We start from the raw sequence: 21,316 nt of genomic DNA on the forward strand, positions 1-21,316 counted from the left end.
CTTTGTGCACAATCTATTCAAACAACATTTCTTAAGGGAGGATGCATTTGGGACTGTACAGGAGTTTCACTTATGAAGTTCTGACTGGAAACACTTGGGATACCATCACCTCATTATTTCCCCATTCACAGTGGGCTTCTCACTTGATCAATGATTTGCCAAAGATGGCACTTAATTTATTTCTGCGTGCTGAAATACAAAATGACCAATCATTAATGTCACAAGAGGTCAATATCGTCAGATAATGCTTTTACTGCCACTTAACCCATCAGGTAAGCCAATACTGTTTATAATTACTTGTCTGGCCAGGCAGCACCTATGGAGAAAAGTACAGTCGTCATTCCTGCTGAAGGGTTTCAGCCCGAAACATCGACTGTACTCTTTTCCATAGATACTGCCTGGCCTGCTGAGTTCATCCAGCATTTTGTGTGTGTTACTTGGATTTCCAACATCTGTAGATTTTCTCTTGTTTATAATCACTTGTCCTGTTAGTAAGCCCCACACCATCATCTCTTCTGCACTGAGTTCAAAATTAGTGGCTAGTGTTATCTTTTAATCCCTTTCAAAGGACTCCTGCTTGGGCTGTCATCCAGCTCAGAAAAAGGAAAGGAAGAGAGAAAAGAAGATTCTAGAGCCAAGCCCATATATTTCAAGAGGTCACCTTACATTCTGTCTTTCCTCAGAAGAAAACGCTGTCACTCCAGGAATGTTTCTAAGTAAAGAATAGTTTTTCCTTGAACATGGGGTCATAGAATAGAACAGCATGGAAAATAGCCCTTCAGGCTGACTCATTCGTACTGACTGAAATTAATGCACGATAGAAAGCATTCTGTCTGGATACATAATGGTTTGTTATGGCAATTGCTCTGCAGGTGACCACAAGAAACTGTAGAAAGTTGTGAGCACAGCTCGGAATATCACAGGAACCAGCCTTCCCTCTGTGGTCTCTGCATATACTTCTTGCTATCTCAGTAGAGTGGGCAGCTTCATCAAAGACTCCACCCACCTCCGATATTCTCTCTTCTCCCCTTTCTATTGTGCAGAAGATACAAAAGCCTGAAAGCACATATCACCAGGCTCAAGGATGGCTTCTATTCTTCACCCCCCCCCCATTATTACCAGACTCTTGAATGGATCTCTTGTATGATATGATTGGCTCTTGGCCTTGCAAACAATCTCGCTATGATCTTGTACTTTATCTTTGGTAGCTTTTACACATTATTCTGCTTTGCTATTGTTTTGCCTTAGCTCAGTGTGTGATGGTTTGATCTGTATAAACAGTATGCAAGACAAGCTTTTCACTGTATGTGACAATAATAAACCACCAATACCAATAGCAAATGCCTATATATTGAAGATGCCATTTTCCTGCATCTGTTCCTTTTCAGTCTGTGAACCCTGTTGAAGTGCTTTTTAAACCTTGTGATTGTGGCTGTCCTTCCGGCCTCTTGTGGCAGCTTGTTCTATTTGCTCTCGGCATGTGAAGACCCAGGTTGGACACAGAACCAGAAGATACGGCCTCACCAAAGCCATGCTGATCTGCAACTAGACTTCATTACTTTTGTATTGCATTTCCCTTGCTATGAAAGCTAACTCCGCACTCGATGAGCCCATTGTGTTATTAGTCATAAATCATCAGGCAAGTTCCACACTACAATGGATTGATTGAGTGTCTTTATTTTGAGTTTTGTCTTACCTTTTGGGGTTGAGGTGATGCCAATCATGTCCATTGTTGAGGAACCTGGAAGAAAAAGGGAAAATAGTGCATATTCATAGAAGTTGACTCTCATCTTCCCTAATACAAATCAGAGCTGATTTCACCAATATTCCACTTCAAAATCTTCTCCCTTTCTATTCAGAAGATTTGGGCTCATGGGTTTGGTGTTAAGGAGCCAAAAAAGAACTTTGCTATCTGACAAATTTGCTCTTGTATAAAACTAGCGAAGTGTTAAACGGTGTGTAATGTGAACAACAGGAATTCTGCAGATGCTGGAAATTCAAGCAACACACATAAACTCTGCAGATGCTGGAAGGGTCTCGGCCTGAAACGTCGACTGCACCTCTTCCTAAAGATGCTGCCTGGCCTGCTGCGTTCACCAGCAACTTTTAGGTGTGTAATGTGGATGTGTTGTAACTTGCCTGCATTAGGGGGTTTTGGAATTTTGGCCTCTGATGGATGTCCTTTTTACCCATTGACACCATTGGTGAATGCCTACTTCTGACTAGGCTGTATACATACAGGAATTTCCCCTCTAAACTTCTCTAACTCTCTCTTTCCTTTTCTTAAATGCCACTTAAAGCCTGCATCTGATCATAAGAACATCTCCACATGTTGCTGGGAGCCAAACTTTAGACATAACACTCTTATGAACACTGTACATATTTTGCCATATGTGCCATATAAACCATATGTGAGCCCCCTGCACAGTCCTTTGACCCACAGGCAAAAGTGAATCAATCTTACTTATAGAAGGTGCAGTAAATTTTCTGATGTCCCATCCAAACACATTTACCCACCCAGCACAAACTAAAGCTATCTGGTTATCCCTGATTTACTGGCATCAATAACCCAGGAAACCACAGTTACATTGTGAATAGTCGTCAGCTGATCTGGAGATACCAAAGGGACATTGGATCAACTATTAGCCATTGCTGTGTAATGTCTTTCATGATTACTCTGACAGTGTCAGGTGAGGTAATTGGGGAGAGAATGAACTTATCGATGAAGCAACATTGTTGAGTGTAACGTAGCCACAGGAACTCTGTAAGAAAACTTTTGATTCTGTCCATTACCTTCTCAGATGTTGCCTTGTACAGAGACTGGTAGATTGGTCATCGTGGCTCAAGGTTTCAAAAAGTTGGGAATCAAAGATTAATATGGTTCTGTAGTGTTTAGCGTAACACTTTACAGTACAGATGACCCATGTTAAATTCCCACTGCTGCCTTTCAGGAGGTTGTACATTTTCAGCACGACCGTATGGGTTTCCCCCTAGTGCTCTGGTTTCCTTCCACAGTACAAAGATGTTATGTTAATAACATTTAACAGTTGATATGTTAATTGGTCATTGTAAATTGTCCCATGATCAGGCTAGGATTAAAAGGGCTGGAAGGACCTACTCCACACTGTATCTCAATAAATAAATATTGTGGCTTCAAGAGGCAGGACTTCCAATGTATATTCTCACATTTTGTTATGACAAAGAAGGAGTTCATTCACCCATTACCTCAAAGCTGGCTCAATGAGCACCCTTATTAATTTTCCATGCAACATGTTCTCCCTGCAATTCCATTGACTCCACCCGGTTTCTGTCATCTGCATTCCCCCAAGGGGAAATTCAGAATGATCAATTATCCTTCAAAATCTTTGGAACGGGGGAGAAAACTCATGCTCTCCTCTCACTACCAAAACCGGACAGGAGGCATGGGAGCCTTCGGTCGCACACCACCAGGATCAGTAACAGTTATTACCCTACAACTATTGGGCTCCTGAACCAACATGGATAACTTCACTCAATGTAACTCTGAACTGATTCCACAACCTATGGACTCGCTTTCAAGGACTTGTCAACTCACATTCTCAGTATTATTTACATTTTTTATTTGCACAATTTGTCTTCTTTTGCACATTGGTTATTTGTCCGTCTTTGTTTATGTATAGTTTTTCATAAATTCTATTTATAGAAACGTAGAAATCTACAGTACATTACAGGCCCTTCAGCCCACAATGTTGTGCCGACCATTTGACCTATTCTAGAAACTGCCTTGAATTACCCTACCGCATAGCCCTCTATTTTTCTAAGCTCCATGTACCCATCTAAGAGTCTCTTAAAAGACCATTTTTTATCCACCTCTATCACCTTTGCTGGCAGCGCATTCCACGCACCCACCACACTCTGTGTGGAAAAACTTACCTCTGACATTCCCCTTGTACTTGCTTCCGAGCACCTTAAAACTATGCCCCCCTCATGTTAGCCATTTCAGCCCTGGGGAAAAAAAGCCTCTGGCTATCCCCATGATCAATGCTCTCATCATCTTATACACCTCTATCTTATATTTCTTTATTTTTCTGCAAGAACCCGCAAGAAAATTAATCTTAATGTATTATATGGTAACATATACGTACGATGATAATCAATTTAATTTGACTTTGAACTAGAGCAGGTGATGGGAACTGATGGATTGCTGGAGCTATGAGGCCGTAGCTCTACTGTTTGTGCCACTGGGTCTCCCACTTGCGTTGAGAAGTGATGCACATATTTATTTAGTAAGACTGAAATACTTGGACTTTTTGCCTTTTAATCTGCTTTAAAGTGTTACCGGAACCCCCGGGGTCTTGTTCTAAAGGTTAGGCATTAACTTTAACCTAAGCCTTCTCACTGTCATACATTCCCACAGAATAATGCAACATAGAATGAGCCCATTGACCCACCATGTCGTTAAGTAACCGTCCATACTAATCTCCTTTTCCAATACTTAGCCTTCAATGAATGGATGCATTAAGTGGTACATTGCCTCACATGGTAGTAGGGTTTGACACATTCTGATCAGGTCCGCAGTATTACATAAGAACATATGAAATAGGAGCAGGAGTAGGCCATTTGGCCTGTCGAGCCTGCTCCACCATTCAATAAGATCATGGCTGATCTGGCCATGGACTCATCTCCACCTACCTGCCTTTTCCCCATAACCCTTAATTCCCCTACCATGCAAAAATCTATTCAACCTTGTCTTAAATATATTTACTGAGGTAGCCTCCACTGCCTCATTGGGCAGAGAATTCCACAGATTCACCACTCTCTGGGAAAAGCAGTTCCACCTCATCTCTGTCCTAAATCTATTGCCCTGAATCTTGAGGCTATGTCCCCTAGTTCTAGTCTCACCTACCAGTGGAAACTTCTATCCCTTTCATAATTTTATATGCTTCTATAAGATGTCCTCATATTCTTAAGCCTGAGGTCATGGTCCTCGGCAGTTACAATGACATAGGCAGGAAGGATAATGAGCTCCTGCAAAGTGAGTTTGTGAGTTAGGTGCTAAGTTAAAGAACAGGGCCTCCAGGGTGGTAATCTCAGGAATGCTACCAGTGCCACAAGCTAGTCTGGCCAATAAAAGGAAGATAATGCAGTTTAACACATGGCTAAAGAGATGGTGAAAGAGAGGATTTCAGACTTCTCTTTCATTGGGCTCTCTTCCAGAGAAGGTGGGACAGTTTGCACCTGAACTATAGGGGGACAAATATCCTTGCGGGAAAGTTTGCTGGTGAAGCACCAGCATGTTTGAACTGAGGTGCGGGTTGGTGGGAATCAGAGTGGCTGATCAGTAAGTGGAGTGGTTGTGGGGAAAGTAGATTAATCCTACACGCAGAGTCAGAAACCAGAGGCGGAGCATAGTGGGACTTAAGTTCAGAGTTGCACGTATTTCAATGCAAAGAGTATTGTAGGTAAAGCAAATGGACTTAGAGCATGTTTAAGCATAGGTAATTACAATGTTGTTTCCATTAGTGAGACCTGGTTGAGGAAGGAGCAGGACTGGCAGCTCAACGCTCTGGGGTTCCATTGTTTTAGACACGATGGAGGGTACCAAAGGGGAGGAGTGGCGTTAATCATTAGGGAAAATGTCATGGCAGTACTCAGAGAGGACGTACTAGAGGGTTCATCCACTGAGGCAATATGGGTGTAACTGAGGAATAAGAAAGGTATGACCACCCTTAATGGGGGTATATTATAGACCTCCCAATGGTAGGCAGATTTTAGAGCAGCAAATTTGTAGAGAGATAGCAGTCAACTGCAAGAAAAATAAGGCTGTGATAGTTATTGATCTTAATTTTCTGCATATTGACTGGACTCCCATACTGTAAACAGACTGAATGGGATAGCTAAATGTGTTCAGGAAAGTTTACTTAATCAACACGTAGAGGTCCCAATTAAAGAGGGCATGATTACTAGAACTCCCCTTAGAGAATGAGACAGGGTAGAGAACAGAAGTGTGTGTAGTAGAACACTTTGGATATAGTGATCATAATTCCATGAGTTTCAAGATAGCTATAGAGGAGGATAGGACTGATCTTCAGGTTGGGATTCTAAATTGGTGAAAGACCAATTTTTATGGTATCAGAAGAGATCTCTCAGGTATGGATTGGGATAGGTTTTTTTTCCCTCAGGCAACAGGATGCTTATTAAGCAGAAGGCTTTCAAAAGTGAAATACCGTGAGTACAGATTTATAGGTTCCTGTTAGAATAAAAGGCAAGGCTAACAGGTTTAAGGAACTTTGGGGTACAGGAGTCCCAATGAAAGATCTTGGATCAAAACATCCATTCTTTGTTCCCCTCCATAGATGTTACTTGACTTGCTGAGTTCCTCCAGCATTTTTTTAAGGATATATAAGTATTTGGATTGACATTAGGAATATTCAAAATGGTTTTGTGTGTGGTAGGTCATGTCTAACCAATCTTGTAGGGTTTTTTGAGTTGGTTATGAGGAAGGTTGATGAAGGAAAAGCTATGGATATTGTCTACATCAACTTTAGTAAAGCCTTTGACAAAGACTCACATGGGAGGCTAGTCCAGAAGGCTGAGTTGCTTGTCACTCCAGGATGACATAGTAAATTAGATTCAGCAATCCAAACAGGAGAAAATCTGTAGGTGCTGGAAATCCCAGCAGCACACACAGAATGCTAGAGGAACTCAGCAGGCCAGGCAGCATCTATGGAAAAAAGTACTATCGATGTTTTGGGCCGAAACCCTATGGCAGGACTGGAGGAAAAAAATCTAGAAGATGGGGGGAGGGGAGAACATTTACTTAGCGGGAGAAGACAGATAGTTGTAGTAGATGGTTTTCTCACTGACTGGAGGCCTATGACCATTGTTGTGCCTCAGATTTCGCTGCTGGTCAATTGTTGCTTGTCGTCTATCTTCAGCTGTCCATCGATTTTCGATGTTGACTGAGGCCTGGGCAAGGTTGTATGGAAGACTGGCAGTTGCCCATGTTGCAAGTCTCCTCTCTCCATGCCACTGATGTTGTCCAAGGGAAGGGCTCTAGGACACATACAGCTTGGCACCAGTGTCGTCGCAGAGCAATGTGTGGTTAAGTGCCTTGTTCAAGAACTGAGCTGAGGCTCGAACTAGCGACCTTCGGATCACTAGACTGACGCCATAACCACTTGGCCACGTGCCACACTATATTAATTGTCATCTATATTAATGACTTAGATGATAATGTGGCAAACTGGATCAGCAAATTTGCAGATGACACCAAGATTGGAGGCAATGTGGACAGTGAGGAAGGCTATCAAAGCTTGCAGAATTTTCTCAATCATTTGGCAAAATAGGCTATACGTAGCAGATAGATTTTAATGTAAACAAGTGTGAAGTGTTGCACGTTGGCAGGACAAACCAGGGCAGGACTAAAGCAGAGAATGGAAGGGTGCTGAGATGTGCAGTAGATCTGGAATACAGTGCCATAACAAGAAAGTGGTGGCCCAGTTAGAGCCGTAAAGAGAGCTTTTGGAACTCTGAGATGGAGTGAGACTAGAAGTAGAGGTCATGGTTTAGGGTAAATAGTAAAATATTTAAGGAGAACATGAGGGGAAAGTTTTTCACTTAGAGGGTGGTGCAAGTGTGAAACAAATGGCCAGTGGAAGTGGTGAAGGCGGTTCCAATGCAACATTTAAGAGAAGTTTGTATCGGTATGGAAGGCTATGGTCCTGGTGCAGGTAGATGGGACTAGGCAGAAAAACAAGGTGGTATGGATTAGATGGGCCAAAGTGCCTGTTTCAGTGACTAGATACTTTGTAAATTTTCATTCTCTAAAACTTAGTCCAACACTAATTTTACCCTCTGGCTTGATATCATCATCTGTGGTTTCGAAAGATTTTCTGTTGATTTCCTCCACCGTGGGTTTTGGCGTGTAGACGAAGGGATGGATGACCTTCGTGTAAATAATATGAGAACCATTCCAGTCAACGGGTGCCATGCACCACAGCAGAAGGAGAGTCTGCAGAGTGAAATAACAAGACTTTTACATACACAGCAAGCCTTCAGGCATGAGCAGGACAATAGATTGAGTGGCATTCCACTTGGATTTGACTTCCAGTCTAACTTAGCTCAATACAAAGTGCTGCAGTGTCTATTAAGTCTGGGTAAGTTAAAATAGGATCGTTATCTCATTTGTATTTATAGAGAGGGCCTGAGATGCTGTTTATACTGTCATGAGGTGTGGTAGATTGATCTTTCACCATTTCAGTTTTATTGTAACAAAAGGGATCTGCTGCTTGAACCCCATTAGGAAAGTTTGTTAGCTTTGATCCAACTTAAAACAGCAAAGGGAAATAATAAGCCATCTTGTCCAGTTCCTAATATTCTAATATTAATGTAATATTAAAAAGAACTTCAACAGTGCACCGTGTGACTTAGTGGATGGAATAGTGTAAAATAAGGGCACCATTATTTTGTTAACTAACATAACTGGGATATCTGTGTTTGTAGCTCAATGTTAATTAGTGATCCAGTGATTTTTCAAAGGCTTCACCAGGTAAAGCCCTTTCCATGTAGTCAAGGGAAATCACTTGAATCAACATAATTTGTGACCTTAGTGCAGAATTATATCATTTGGTCCTTCAACCTGGTCCACCATTCAATAAGAGTTTGGCTTCATTATCTCTCTGATTATTCCTTATGACCTTCTCCACTATAGTCCAAATTTTATCTGTCTTGTCTTTAAGTGTATAGTAATATACATTGAAAGTAACTAAGGCACTGATCCCTGTGCCTTCCTAATTACAACTTCCAACCTAAAAATGACTTAACTCATTTTTCAGAAAGTTAGTTAACATTCTTTCTTTGTAAATTTATGTTATTACTAATTCCATGAGCTTCTGTCTTTCGGAATAATGACATGCCACTCCATCCAGTGCTTTTTGGAAATCCAAATAGATTACATCAACTGGCTCCCTTTATCCTCATGGCACCCATGCATTAAGAGGAGTTGAGTTCCGAGAAAACAGTCCGTATCACAATTTTATGTATAACACAAAGCTGCATTGTCAGTGCCTTATTCAAGAAATATGAGATAAAAATAAATTCTGTGTTAATGTATTTACATTTTCCACATTGTTTTTGTATCTGTATTTCAAATTCTAGGGTCATGAGTTGTGAATTCCACAAGGGCAGATTTCCATTACCTAAATGGCCATAACATGGAGATTGGCTGTGTCTTTATGACATAGGACAAGGTCCCACCCAACCTTTTTATGTTAATTGCCCTATCATTAAACGAGGGCTCTGTGAAATCCAGGATGTGATCCCCTAATATAGAGAATATTGGCTTTTAAATAGCACACTAAATCCTAAAAAAAGGGATAATGAGGTATAGTTCATGGGTTTATGGACCCTTTAGAAATCTGATGGCAGAGGGGAAGAATATAGATCTTCAGGCACTTGTACCTCCTCCCTGATGGTAGTAACGAGAAGAGAGCATGTCCCGGATGGTGACAGTTCTTAATGATGGGTGCCGCTTTCCTGAGGCACTAATTCTTAATGATGCCCTCAGTGGTAGGGAGTGTTGTGGCTGTGATAGAGCTGGCTGAGTCTACAATACTCTGCTGCCTCTTGTGATCCTGTACGTTGCAGGTGCCATACCAGGCTGTTTGCCACCAGTCAGAATACTCTCCACTGTATATCTACAGAATACTCTCTCACTGTATATCTACCGAGATGCAACACTGAGCGTCATAGGAAGTCATTTCTGCCTGTGGCCATCAAACTTTACAACTCCTCCCTTGGAGGGTCAGACACCCTGAGCCAATAGGCTGGTCCTGGACTTATTTCATTATTTACTGGCATAATTTACATATTACTATTTAAATATTTATGGTTTTATTACTATTTAATTATGGTGCAACTGTAACGAAAACCAATTTCCCCCGGGATCAATAAAGTATGACTAAGAATCTATAGAATTTGTCTCTAACATATATTGCAAAAAATACAGTAGGTCAACTTCCTTTAAAAAAAATGACGACTTTTAGCATCACATTATTCTAATCTTTATTTACACAATGAATAGTTTCAAGAAAAGTTAACCAAACACGGCACGATTTGCTTCTGAGTACAGCAGAATCAGAATCAGGCTTAATATCACCAGCATATGTCATGAAATTTGTGAACTTAGCAGCAGGAGTACAATGCCATACATGATAATATAGAAAAAAAGAATTACGGTATGTATATATGTATATTAAATAGTTAAATTAAAAATAGTGCAAAAACAGAAAAAAAAGTGAGGTGGTGTTCATGGGATCAATGTCCATTTAGAAATTGGATGGCAGAGGGGAAGAAGCTGTTCCTGAATTACTAAGTGTGTGCCTTCAGGCTTCTGTACCTCCTTCCTGATGGTAACAATGAGAAGAGGGTTCTTTGATGTGATTGACTGCTCCGCCAACTCACTAGGTGCCAGTTTTGCCTTTAGATGATGACTGGCAGATGCAGGCACCAACAAAGGAAAGCCTTGCTACGGAAATCACTAGACTCATATCAACATAGAACCTATGGCCTCACTTACAAGGACTCTACTGCTCATGCTCCCTGTATTTATTTGTTTGTTTCCATTTGGTTTTTGTTTGTACTTGCACAATTTGTATAGTTTCTTATTGATTCATTGATCTACTGAGAATGCTATGGGGACATAAGGTGTACGTAATTTGATAATGAATTTACTTTGAACTTTAGATGTTTACAGGGAGATTGCCCCAGTTCAAAGGGAGGAGCTGTTGTTTCACGGCTGACTACAATTTCTGATCTCTTGTGTCCACTATTTTATTCAGCTGAAATTAAATGAGGACCAGAAGACAGAGGTGAATATTGTTACATACCTTCAATTTATAAAAGGCTGGAAATGCATAGAAGAGGATGCTTGCCACACATTCAACGATAGCAAATGTGCCATAGATCACCCAATAACTAAGCCACTTCAATTTTTCCTTTTTATCGGCACTTTCAATAGCTAAAACTCTGAGAATAATCAAAACATCAAAGGCAGTTACAGCAATTTTGCATTTGATTATTTGTATAAACAAATTAGAAAACTTTTTATTTTCCTCCTTCCTCACCTTTTTACTTTTTACCTTAACATGGACATGAGATAGCCATTTAGCCCCTTGCAGCATTCAATAAGATCAAGAATATCGCCAACTTCATTAGGATATATTTTCCGATAATGAAAATATCCCGGTAACAAAATCAGATTATTAAAAAATAATCTATGGACCAGGAACAATGACGGTATTATTCTTCGCTATTGCCCTAAGTGGTGGTAATGGTGAACAGCTATCTCGAGTCACTATTTTTGCCTTGAACAACTTGCCCTTCATGCTATTGGGTAAGGGGTTCCAGAATACAGACCAAGCAACAAACCTATGATCTAAAACATCCCCTAATTATCATTAACAATTGAAAGTATCAGTTGCGGATTTTATAAAAACGTTCAAGATGTTCACCACACTCCAAATTTTTTACCATCTTCAAACCCACTCTTCATGAGCCTGATCAATGTTATCAGATGCTTAGACCATGAGGAAAGTCACAGCAAAATTTGATTTTTCTAATTTGATACATTTATTCACATCAATATAAGATTCAGTGCTTAATCTGCATGCACAATATATTCATGTCATCTCCAGCCACAGGCAATGTCTGGAGGACTGGCAAGTAGCTAATGTTGTTCCATTATTCAAGAAGGCAACCAAGGATAATCCAGGAAACTATAGACTGGTGAGTTTCACGTCAGTGGTAGAGAAGTGGTACAAGAGAGAATTCTTAGGGATAGGGTTTATGAGCATTTGGAAAACCATGGCCGAATAGGGAGAACCAGCATAGACAAGTCATGCATAAACATGCAGGACAAGTCGTGTCTTATTCACTTGATTAAGTTTTCTGATGACATTACAAGAGTGATTGAAGAAGCTAGAACTGTGGATATTGTCTACTGGATTTTAGTAAGGCATTTGACAAAGTCCTTCATGGGAGTCTCATCCAGAAGATTGAGATGCATGGGATCAAAGGTGAATTGGCTGTTTGGATTCAGAACTGGCTTGTCAATAGAAAACAGAGGGTAGTGGTCAGTGGGACTTATTCTAGCTGGAGGTCTGTGATTAGTGGTGTTCTGCAGGCGTCTGTACTGAGATCTCTTCAGTTTATGAAGTATATCAATGATCTAGATAAAAATGTAGATAGATTGGTTAGTAAGTTTGAAAATGATATGAAGATTGGTGGTGTTGTAGATAGTGTGAAAAACTGACAAAGATACAGCGGGATATAGACCAGTTGTCGATATGGGCAGAGAAATGGCAGATAGAGTTTAGCCCAGCCAAGTGTGAGATGTTGCACCTTGGGAGGTCAAATTTAAAGAGACAATATGCAGTTAAATGCAAAACCATTAACAGTGATGTTGAGTTCCAAGTTCATAACTCCCTGAAAGTGGTTACACAGGTTGATAGAATAGGTAACGAATTTCAACATGTTTTAACTTAACGGCCAAAAGCACAACGTGAAAGGATTAAATGATAAGAGAGTTATTTGAACTTTCTATTCTCTACCTGGCTCAGGTGTGTTACCAGGAATGACTGCTGATGGAAGTAAAACTTATGGGTCACAATTGATATGAGAAATGCACTACGGACAATGGTGCAGTGATGTGAATCACTACCCTCTGCTGGTACTTTACAGGCAGTGTATTGTGTATGGTAGGGGTCCCCAACCCTTTTTGCACCGCGGACCGGTTTAATATTGACAATTTTCTTGCCGACCGGGTGGGGGGGGGGTGTTAATCACGACTGGAATATAGGTGATAAGTCAACTATAAGTCACTCAATTTCATTTCTAAAAGGGTTTATCTAATGAATTTAATATTAGACACACAGCGCATATTTTCCTCGTATGAACATATAAAGTCATTGCAACACACCAATATCGCTGAATCAGTGGGAGCCCTGGGCTTGTTTTCCCGCAACAGCATGGTCCCATCGAGGGGTGATGGGAGACAGCGATACTCGAAAGGGGTTCCTTATGTCCAGTCTATTCTGCAATTTAGTTTTCATTGCATTCATTGCAGAAAACTCTGCTTCGCAGCGATATGGAAGCAACGTTTTCAGTGCTTTTGTGGCTATCTCAGGATATTCAGCCTTGACTTTGATCCAGAATGCCAGCGGAGATGTTATGTCAAACCTACTTTTCAGCCCACCGTCATTTGCAAGCTTGAGGAGTTGATCTTTTTCCTATGCTGACATGGATGATTCACTGGGGACATTCACAAATGGGTCACGGACCCATTCCTCTGCACGTCTTGGGTCACTTGCATCTTGGGTCACTGATGACCTCGCGTGTGTTCAAGCTCAACAGTGCGTGACAGGGAATGAGGAAAGGTGAAGCTGAGTCATATCGCTTCATATTGCCAAATTATATCATTTCCTTGCAGCCTGGTAACACATGCTTTGCGGTCCTGTACCGGTCCGCGGCCTGGTGCTTGGGGACCACTGGTGTATGGCTGTGTGATGGGTTTGCCTGCAAGAGTAGGTGTTGTTGGGTGGGTTGGAGTAAGCATCATATCTACTTAGGAACACACACAAAATGCTGGAGGAACTCAGCAGGTCAGGCAGCATCTATGGAAATGAACAGACAATTGACTTTTCAGGCTGAGACCCTTCTTCAGGACTGACAAGAGAGGGGAAAGAACACAGATGCCAGAATACAAAGGTAGGTGAGTGAGGGGAAGAGAGGCTAGCTGGAAGTTTATACAGTAGGTATTGACAGGTGGATGGGACAGGTCAAGGGCTGGAGAAGAAAGAATCTGATAGGAGTGGACTATAGGAAAAGGGAAGGAGGAGGGGACCCAGAGGGAAGTGATAGGCAGGTGATAGGCAGGTGAGAAGTCGTAAAAGGTCAGAGTGGGGAATAGAGGAAGGGGAGAGGGAATTTGTTTCCCGAAAGGAGAAATCGATATTCTGTTTAGGGTTGCACAACTATTGCTAGTATCTGCTGTGTATTCATTAAACCTATTGTATATTACTGTCACTCTTATCACTTCCCACTAGGTATGAAAGAAACTGCTGTTTGCCCCTCTCCTTATTTCTATCCACAACTCTGTCTAGTTGGGTGATTTCATATTGGTAACAGGTGACCACCATTCAGTGTCTTACCACAGAGTGATCTCTGGGCTGAGAAGGGATGTACAGCCATAGTGGTGACAGCCGCCCATGGAAGTGAGTAGGTAGTCTATGTTTTGGGCCGAGACCCTTCTTTGGGAACGAGAAGGAAGGAGGAAGATGCCAGAATGAAAAGGTGGTGGGGGAAGGGAAAAGAGGCTAGCTGGAAGGTGATTGGTGAAGCCAGGGGGGGTTAAGAGCTGGAGAAGGAGGAATCTGATAGGAGAGGAGAGTGACCCACAGAAGAAAGAAGGAGGGGACCTGGGGGAATTAATAGACAGGTGAGTAGAAGTAAAGGGTTAGAATGGGGAGGAATTTGATTATCAGAAGAAGAAATCGATATCCATGCCATCATGTTGAAGGCTACCCAGGCAGAATACAAGGTGTTGCTCCTCCACCCTGAGGTAGCCTCATCTTGGCACAAGAGATGGCCATGGGCTGACATCTCAGAAAGGGGGTGGGAATTGGAATTAAAATGTTTGGCCACTGGGAAGTCCCGCTTGTGGCGGTACTCATCGGCGTAGTCCCCCGATGTAGAGGAGGTTTAAGATGACACTGGTGAATCTCAGTGGCCTCTGGCAGGTGGCCGATGAAACAAGGGAAACAACTAAACACTTTGTTAATCACTCTTTTTCTGGTAAATGATCATCGCAAATGGTCTGTAACTTTCCTTCAGACTTGGAGGTAATTCAGTGTGGCAGAACCCAGGCAAGTCGAGGCAGTGGGCCCATCACCAGGTGTGAGGAAGACCAGAGGTTTGATCAATTTAAGCACTTGGCCAACTTAGAAAGGCTGAGTACAGGCTGAATCGAGGCGCTGAGATCCAGGCCTCAGAGCCTACCCGAGTGATTCAACCTGATATTTGGACGATGATTTATGCACCTGGCTAGAGGAAAAGGTCAGGGTGTCAGGGCCCAAGGCACCTCTCTGCTCCGCACTGCACTGAAGTAAGAGTCTGGGGCTGAGCTCTCTGTGGACTTCCATTCAAAATACTATTTGCTTGTGTTGTTTGCATGATTTGTGTTTTTTTTTCCTTCTGCACAGTGGGTGTTTGACAGTCTTTTTAATGGGTTCTTTCAGGTTTCTTTGTTTCGTGCCTGCTGGTTAGGAGACAAATCTCAAGGTTGTATAATATATGCATACTTTGACATTTTGAACTTGTTTCATCATTCAGTGAAATCAACACTGCATTAACTATGCTCAATTTTCTTCTCTTCTTAAGCCCATCACCTGTACTGAGTCACAGTCCTCCGTCCTGAGCCAGTCATTTAAGTTTTCCCAGGTGTAGCCCATCTTTTTGGTGTATCCAACCTCTTGCAAGGATGAGGTCTTTGGAGCTTTTGATGGCATTTCTGTAGTATTGTTTTTTAAAAAAAATAGTCCCAAGTCCAACCCTCCCCTTTTCACGTCATACTTGGGAGCAGCCAAACAGAATTATTTTTCTTCCCAGGCATCTATTTCAGTGAACATTCATATTGCAATTCCTTTGTGTGAACAAGTGCTTTAAGTCTCTTCCAATGCTCTGCCTCAGATTTTTAAGGATTACCTTTGTTTGTCCTATTATACTCCCCCACATCGTACTCAAGGGGAAGTGTGGAGGAATGGATAACTACAGCCCTGTTCCTTTCATTATTAAAAACCGTGATCAGATAAACCTTGTGCATTCCAGGACCAACGTGGAGTAGCTAGAACTGTTGATAGCTCAGAGGAACTTTAATCAGAGTATTGTGTAATTGCAATTAAACTCTCCAGCTGTATATTCCAACCTTCCAGTTATGAATGCGCAATACTGATTCTGCACGCACTCTTAATTTCTTTGAATCAGCACTGTCCCTTGCCTTTCACCAACTAGATTGCCCTTTTACCCTATAGTGGATGATCCTATATCCCCTATATCATATTTAAGTTTTTATGATATTATTCTGTATGTGATACTTTTTCAGGACATTTGAGTGGCATATGCTGCAAGACTAGGTAAATGGGGCACAAGCTCACACTAACCAATCTCACAATTCCTACTCTTCACCGAAACCACCAATTAATTCCTTAAATAAGTTTACCATCCTAAACTCCTGTCAATTAAGCAATTCTTTCTGCTGTTCTGTTACCATTTATAAAAAAAGATCAGAAACTCCTCCAGAAATTTACCATTGACAGATAGTTGACTGCCAGTTTCTAAGGTAACTTCATTCTGTACACTTGTGTAATTAAAGGCCTGTGCCCACATCCACTATTGTTTCATTTAGTTTTCTGCAAGTTTTGAGGAGGTTGCAAGCACTTCATGTGAGCTGTTGTTTATCATCTGCTCTGAGGATGAAAATTTTTTAAATCTTCATTAAAATGCAAATATTCTTAGTTACTGCAGTATCCAATAATAGTATTCAGGAAAAGAAAATTGATCCATTCCAGTTGGAAGCAAGATTGTTTCTTTGTAAGAGAACTTGTTCAATTATTTGTTTTAAATATGTGACTCCGAAAACAAGGTGCAGGAGCATATTATTCACTTCCTTGACCTTGCTCAGCCACGCAATAGGATCAAGGCTAAGCCAATCTTAGATTTACTTTCATCTTCCTACTCAATCCTTCAGAAATCTGCGGCCCATATAGAAGGCTTCTGTATCATTAAGATACAGAATTAATGAGTTGCTGTGGCAGAGAGTCAAAGCAAAACACAAAGAGCAAATGGTCTCCTTTACACTGTTATTGTTGGATTCTTCTATGAACCCCCAATAGGTCTGGAATCCAAAAGTTTGTCATAGACTTTAATATACTTAAGACTCCAATTCCAAACCTCCTTGGGTGCGATTTTCCAAAGATCTGCAACTCCGAGAGAAAAAGAATTCTCAGTTTACGCTTAATGTCCTCAAGATCCAGATTCTGTCTGCCAGTAGAAAAATCTTTCTCTCACTGCCCATTGCCTCATGTTTTCAAAATGGGATTGTTTCTCAATCTTCTGACCTCCAATCTGCACAAATTTTCCTTAACAGCGAGAATAATTTAGTAAATCTCCATGCAAAATATGGAGACAAAAATTGCTTGCTGTGCTCTGGGTTCAGGTTCAAGATCTTTGTAACTGTAACAAACTTTCCCCAACTACAACCAGATGGCACAGACTCAGAATACAAATATGTCCCTTCAGAACAGAGATGAGGGAGTATTTCTTTAGGCAAAGGAAGCCATTGCCACAGAAGGCTCAGGAGGCCATGTCATTGGGTATATTTAAAGCATAGGTTTAAATTTTGTTTAGTGAGGGCGTAAGAGATTACAGGGAGAAAGCAGGAGAATGGGATCGACGGGAAGAATAAATCAGCCATTATAGAATGATGGAGCAGACTCGATGGTCCGAATGACCCACGCTCCTATGTCTTATGGTCTTCAAGAAAGTTAACTAAATTAAATGCAAGTTATGTATTCTTTCTTGTAAAGAAAAATTATAGTAAGTTTTTGTTCCCTCATCCTTGCAGCAAAGGCTACCATTCCATTGTCTCCAATTACATTTTGTATTGTTACACAGTTCTCCTAATCTGTCTGCATTTCAACAATATCTATTTTTCCTACCAGTGGATAATCTCACAACTATTCACATTCTATTCAAATTGATGGTTTAATTCCTACCCCCCACCCCCATACAGGCAGTTTCCTTCTCTCCTCATTTAGTAAAATAACTTAAAAGCACAAGCTTAGATCTTATTACATCCCTTGAGAGAAAACAAAATTAAATCCTATAGGGATTAATGAAATCTTGCCATTGTACTTCTTCCCCTCTTAACGTAGCAGATTTGCTTCTGATGAGTTAATTTACAAATTCATTATCGTCAAAACAATGCAATTGTAGAGCAGCTAATCAGTAAACTTTAGATATTTATAAGTAACCAAAGCTATCAAGAAAGTGCAAAGGTTGACAACATATCTGAATAAATTAATCATTGGCATCCTTTCACAGGATTGAAATGTTACTCCACATGACCTTTGGATGTGCTGTCGACAATTCATCCATTGTAGGGCTCAATGTGGAAGGAAAACTGCAACTGAATTTGAAGCAACAATTTATTGGTGACTTAATTTGGTGGTGGTGGTGGGGGGTGGTGTTGGAAAAACACTCATCTCAAAAACTCCAGACTTGGCTAGTGGAGGAAGGGATGGACAGAGTGAGAGGAAGCTAGTTACTATCTTCATTTCTTATTAAAATGTAACTTTCCATTGAGGAAAGTACGTCCTATACTTACGAAAAGTAGGCTGGATAGAGGAAAACAATCACGTTAAACCAAGTGAACAAGGATGGCCCAAATCCAAGTAGTGAACACAAGGCAACCAAAGCGATCAAAGTGCGGACAAATCGAGACACACTCAGAGACATCGTTTCTCTTTTCGAATCCTCTGTTCAGCTCCAACTGTTACACCATCTCTTGGTGGTGAAGGATGCGTTACTAGGCTGCGGCAGGAATCAAGTGACATCACAGAAGGATTTATGTGGTCAGAAACGAGAGCCTAGCATGTGTGGGCATCAGAAACTGGGAACTCAGTACACACAAATCAGATGAGCGTTATAACTTTATTTTGTAACACTTCTGAATAAAGTATTTTTGGAGAAAAAAAATTAGTTGGGATAACTCTCAAGTGTGATACAAGCAATCCATCTTCCAAAATTCCCATTCTCTTATAATTAAGGGATTAAAACTTTAAATTTAGCATTACTTTTAACCCATTTTTTCTTTCTAATTTAGGATTATGGATCAGGGTTTCAGCTATATAAAGAAACAACGTTTTTTTCTGAAAAGTTGCTGGTGTATCTTTTCTGCTCAGCATGGATTACAGATACATCAACATCTCCAGTGTACCTCCCCCACTCTAGCACCATCAGATCAAAGTAAATGAATATATTCCAGAGTTTAAAAAATAAATTACTCAAATACAATGCTTTTTTAAAAATTGATCTTACTTTAACAAATAGAGGTATTACTCCAGTGCACATGAATAATTAAAACTTCAACCCTATTGATCGATAGAGCAACAAAGCATTGCCTTCAAGCTCTTTCAGAAATTAGGGTCGACAGATTTCTTTGGAATCTACAATCATTAACAGTGTGGAAAACACTTAAGTGAATTGCACTTTACATTTATACTTGTACATTTTTGCTACCCGAGGCTCACAGTTTTCTCTTTTGATTCAGCATCTGGAACTTAAATTTGACTGCCCTAAAATATAAAGTTGTGTTGACCAACTCTCCCCTCCCATTGTTTATCAAAAAATGCTTTATTTATTCTAAAGATATACATGTACTTATGACGAGAAAAATCAGCAATTCAAATGTTTTCAAAAAAATTTACAGGAATGCTACAGCAGTTTCCAGTCCCACTGTGATATCAGTGCACTGTAATGATACACAACTTGCACACACTCCCCAGTCACAATATCATTTTGCCTCCATTTCTCATCCCACTGGAATACCAGCTGGTGAGAACATTACATTAAAAATCTACATTTCCCAATAACACCTCTCGAAGGCTCAGCAGTCTCATTAAGATTGCCTGCAAGTTAAGCAAATGCCCTGAAGAGACACCCACTCAGTACAGTTCAATCTACAAATTCCCTTGAATTAAATGACAAGAGAGAATCTGTAGTTGCTAGAAATCACTTGAAATAAATAACTAGGTTTTTTTTTTAAACATACGATATTATGACTTTAAAAGTATTTTCTTATACCTCACACTCCATGTAAAACATTATGAAGGAATTGTGCAGACACCAACACTCCTTCTAAATCACATTATTGTGGAGGTAATGCTTCTTTCAGCTACAACAGTTTGGGTAACTGAACTTTTTGAGCTGATCCTAAAAAATGACCTACATCACCAACCAAACCCATCCTCGCACCAGTACTGAACAAAACCTCCCCTCATGAAACAGCAAGGTTTTAAATAGCAATAGAGATGAGGTTACATGGTCTAAAGTTGGCTTGATACATTTTCACATTTAGTAATGGGGAGGGAAACAAATAATAATGTTCATCTGCCACTCACACTCAAACCTAAATGTTAATAAAAGGCCAGAATAAATGTACTAAGTTCATAACTATCCAGTCTATAAAATCCCAAAACAAAGTTTTTTCCAGAAATATCCATTTTTGGATCCATAGGCAAATTTTAAAAAGTGGGAACAATTTCATTGAGTCAGCCTACAATGCAGGATATGACAGGGTTTTAAATTATCGGCATGAGTAAATACAATCACATACAAGTCAGCTGAAGAATATCACTGAGAATTCCTCATAATTAAATGGAGTTACTATGCACAGATTGGTTCACCGTTAGCCATCCAATGTCTTGGCATGTAGAACCGGATGGGAAAGTACATTCAATATTTTAATCTTAGTTATTAGGTGGGACCACAGGATGAATAAATCACTTTCAACATATCTACTTAGCTAGCAAAAATGAAACCAAGCCATTTCATCCTGTTCACTTCATATCCAATTAAAAAGGATATCTATTATCTATCGCCAGTGAAAGTGTTATTGTAAGGTACAACTCAACATTTTCAGGGTACCATGCAAAAATGAAATTATACCAACATCAAAAGGTCTTTTTCCTGACAATTAGTGCTAAAATTGAGCTTGTGGAATGTTAACATTTGACAAATCTACTACACCTCTGGGGTTAAACAAATCAATGTGGTAATTTTTAACTGTATATTATAATGCAATGTATAAATCCAGTTTAGACCATAAGAGGGGCCATTCTTCTTTGTTGCTTCAAAAAAAAACTTTAGTCTTTTGCTACAAGAACATTGTATAAACCAAGTAGAAAATTTATTGAATTTGAAAAGTAAAATACTTGAAAATGAGAGTGTCTGCTTCTGAAAGAAAAAAGTAGGTTATATTAGATTCAAATGTCAAATCATACTTAGAAAATCTAACTATAATCTTTTCCTTTCAGAGACTGTTGCTTCTATGCCAGATTTACAGTAAGTCTTCTCTTTTCTTGTGGGATTAGCTTCATCTTGCAGGCAGTCAGTTTATTTTATGGTCCTCAGTTGTTTTCGCCTTTTATCAAGTGCTGTAATACAAAAGAATTAATAAAATCAGAAATATCTTGAAATGTAATATGGCTGCTATATTTGC

The 21,316-nt window shown here is 40.2% G+C and overlaps 2 protein-coding genes across 4 annotated transcripts in view; both read right to left on the reverse strand.

Annotated features, from left to right (window-relative positions):
* Positions 1-18,560, reverse strand: LOC134337523 (receptor expression-enhancing protein 6-like). Its single transcript, XM_063032609.1, has 5 exons — positions 18,422-18,560; positions 10,869-11,007; positions 7,834-7,993; positions 1,697-1,741; positions 1-189 (listed from the first exon to the last, which is right to left on the reverse strand). The coding sequence occupies exons 1-5, from the start codon at positions 18,550-18,552 to the stop codon at positions 140-142; spliced, it is 525 nt and encodes a 174-aa protein (XP_062888679.1). The 5' UTR covers positions 18,553-18,560; the 3' UTR covers positions 1-139.
* Positions 18,561-18,740: 180 nt separating this feature from the next.
* The window catches only part of LOC134337145 (receptor expression-enhancing protein 6-like), a 38,796-nt gene continuing 36,220 nt past the window's right edge, over positions 18,741-21,316 (reverse strand). For all 3 annotated transcript variants that reach the window (XM_063031990.1, XM_063031991.1, XM_063031989.1), the window contains one exon: positions 18,741-21,251. In XM_063031990.1, coding sequence (XP_062888060.1) covers positions 21,211-21,251 — 41 coding nt within the window. In that variant the 3' untranslated portion in view covers positions 18,741-21,210. The remainder of the gene's footprint in view (positions 21,252-21,316) is intronic.

Source organism: Mobula hypostoma, chromosome 24, assembly GCF_963921235.1.
Source record: "Mobula hypostoma chromosome 24, sMobHyp1.1, whole genome shotgun sequence".
In the NCBI taxonomy this organism is placed as follows: Eukaryota; Metazoa; Chordata; class Chondrichthyes; order Myliobatiformes; family Myliobatidae; genus Mobula; species Mobula hypostoma.

What these genes read in the sequence shown, in the direction of transcription:
- LOC134337523 (XM_063032609.1), bottom strand. Translation starts at nt 18,552, where the DNA reads ATGTCTCTGAGTGTGTCTCGATTTGTCCGCACTTTGATCGCTTTGGTT. An exon ending in CAGCCTTTTATAAATTGAAG is followed by an intron (nt 7,994 to 10,868) that starts GTATGTAACAAT and finishes TTCACTCTGCAG; the next exon opens with ACTCTCCTTCTGCTGTGGTG. An exon ending in TGATGATATCAAGCCAGAGG is followed by an intron (nt 1,742 to 7,833) that starts GTAAAATTAGTG and finishes TTTTTCTTCCAG; the next exon opens with GTTCCTCAACAATGGACATG.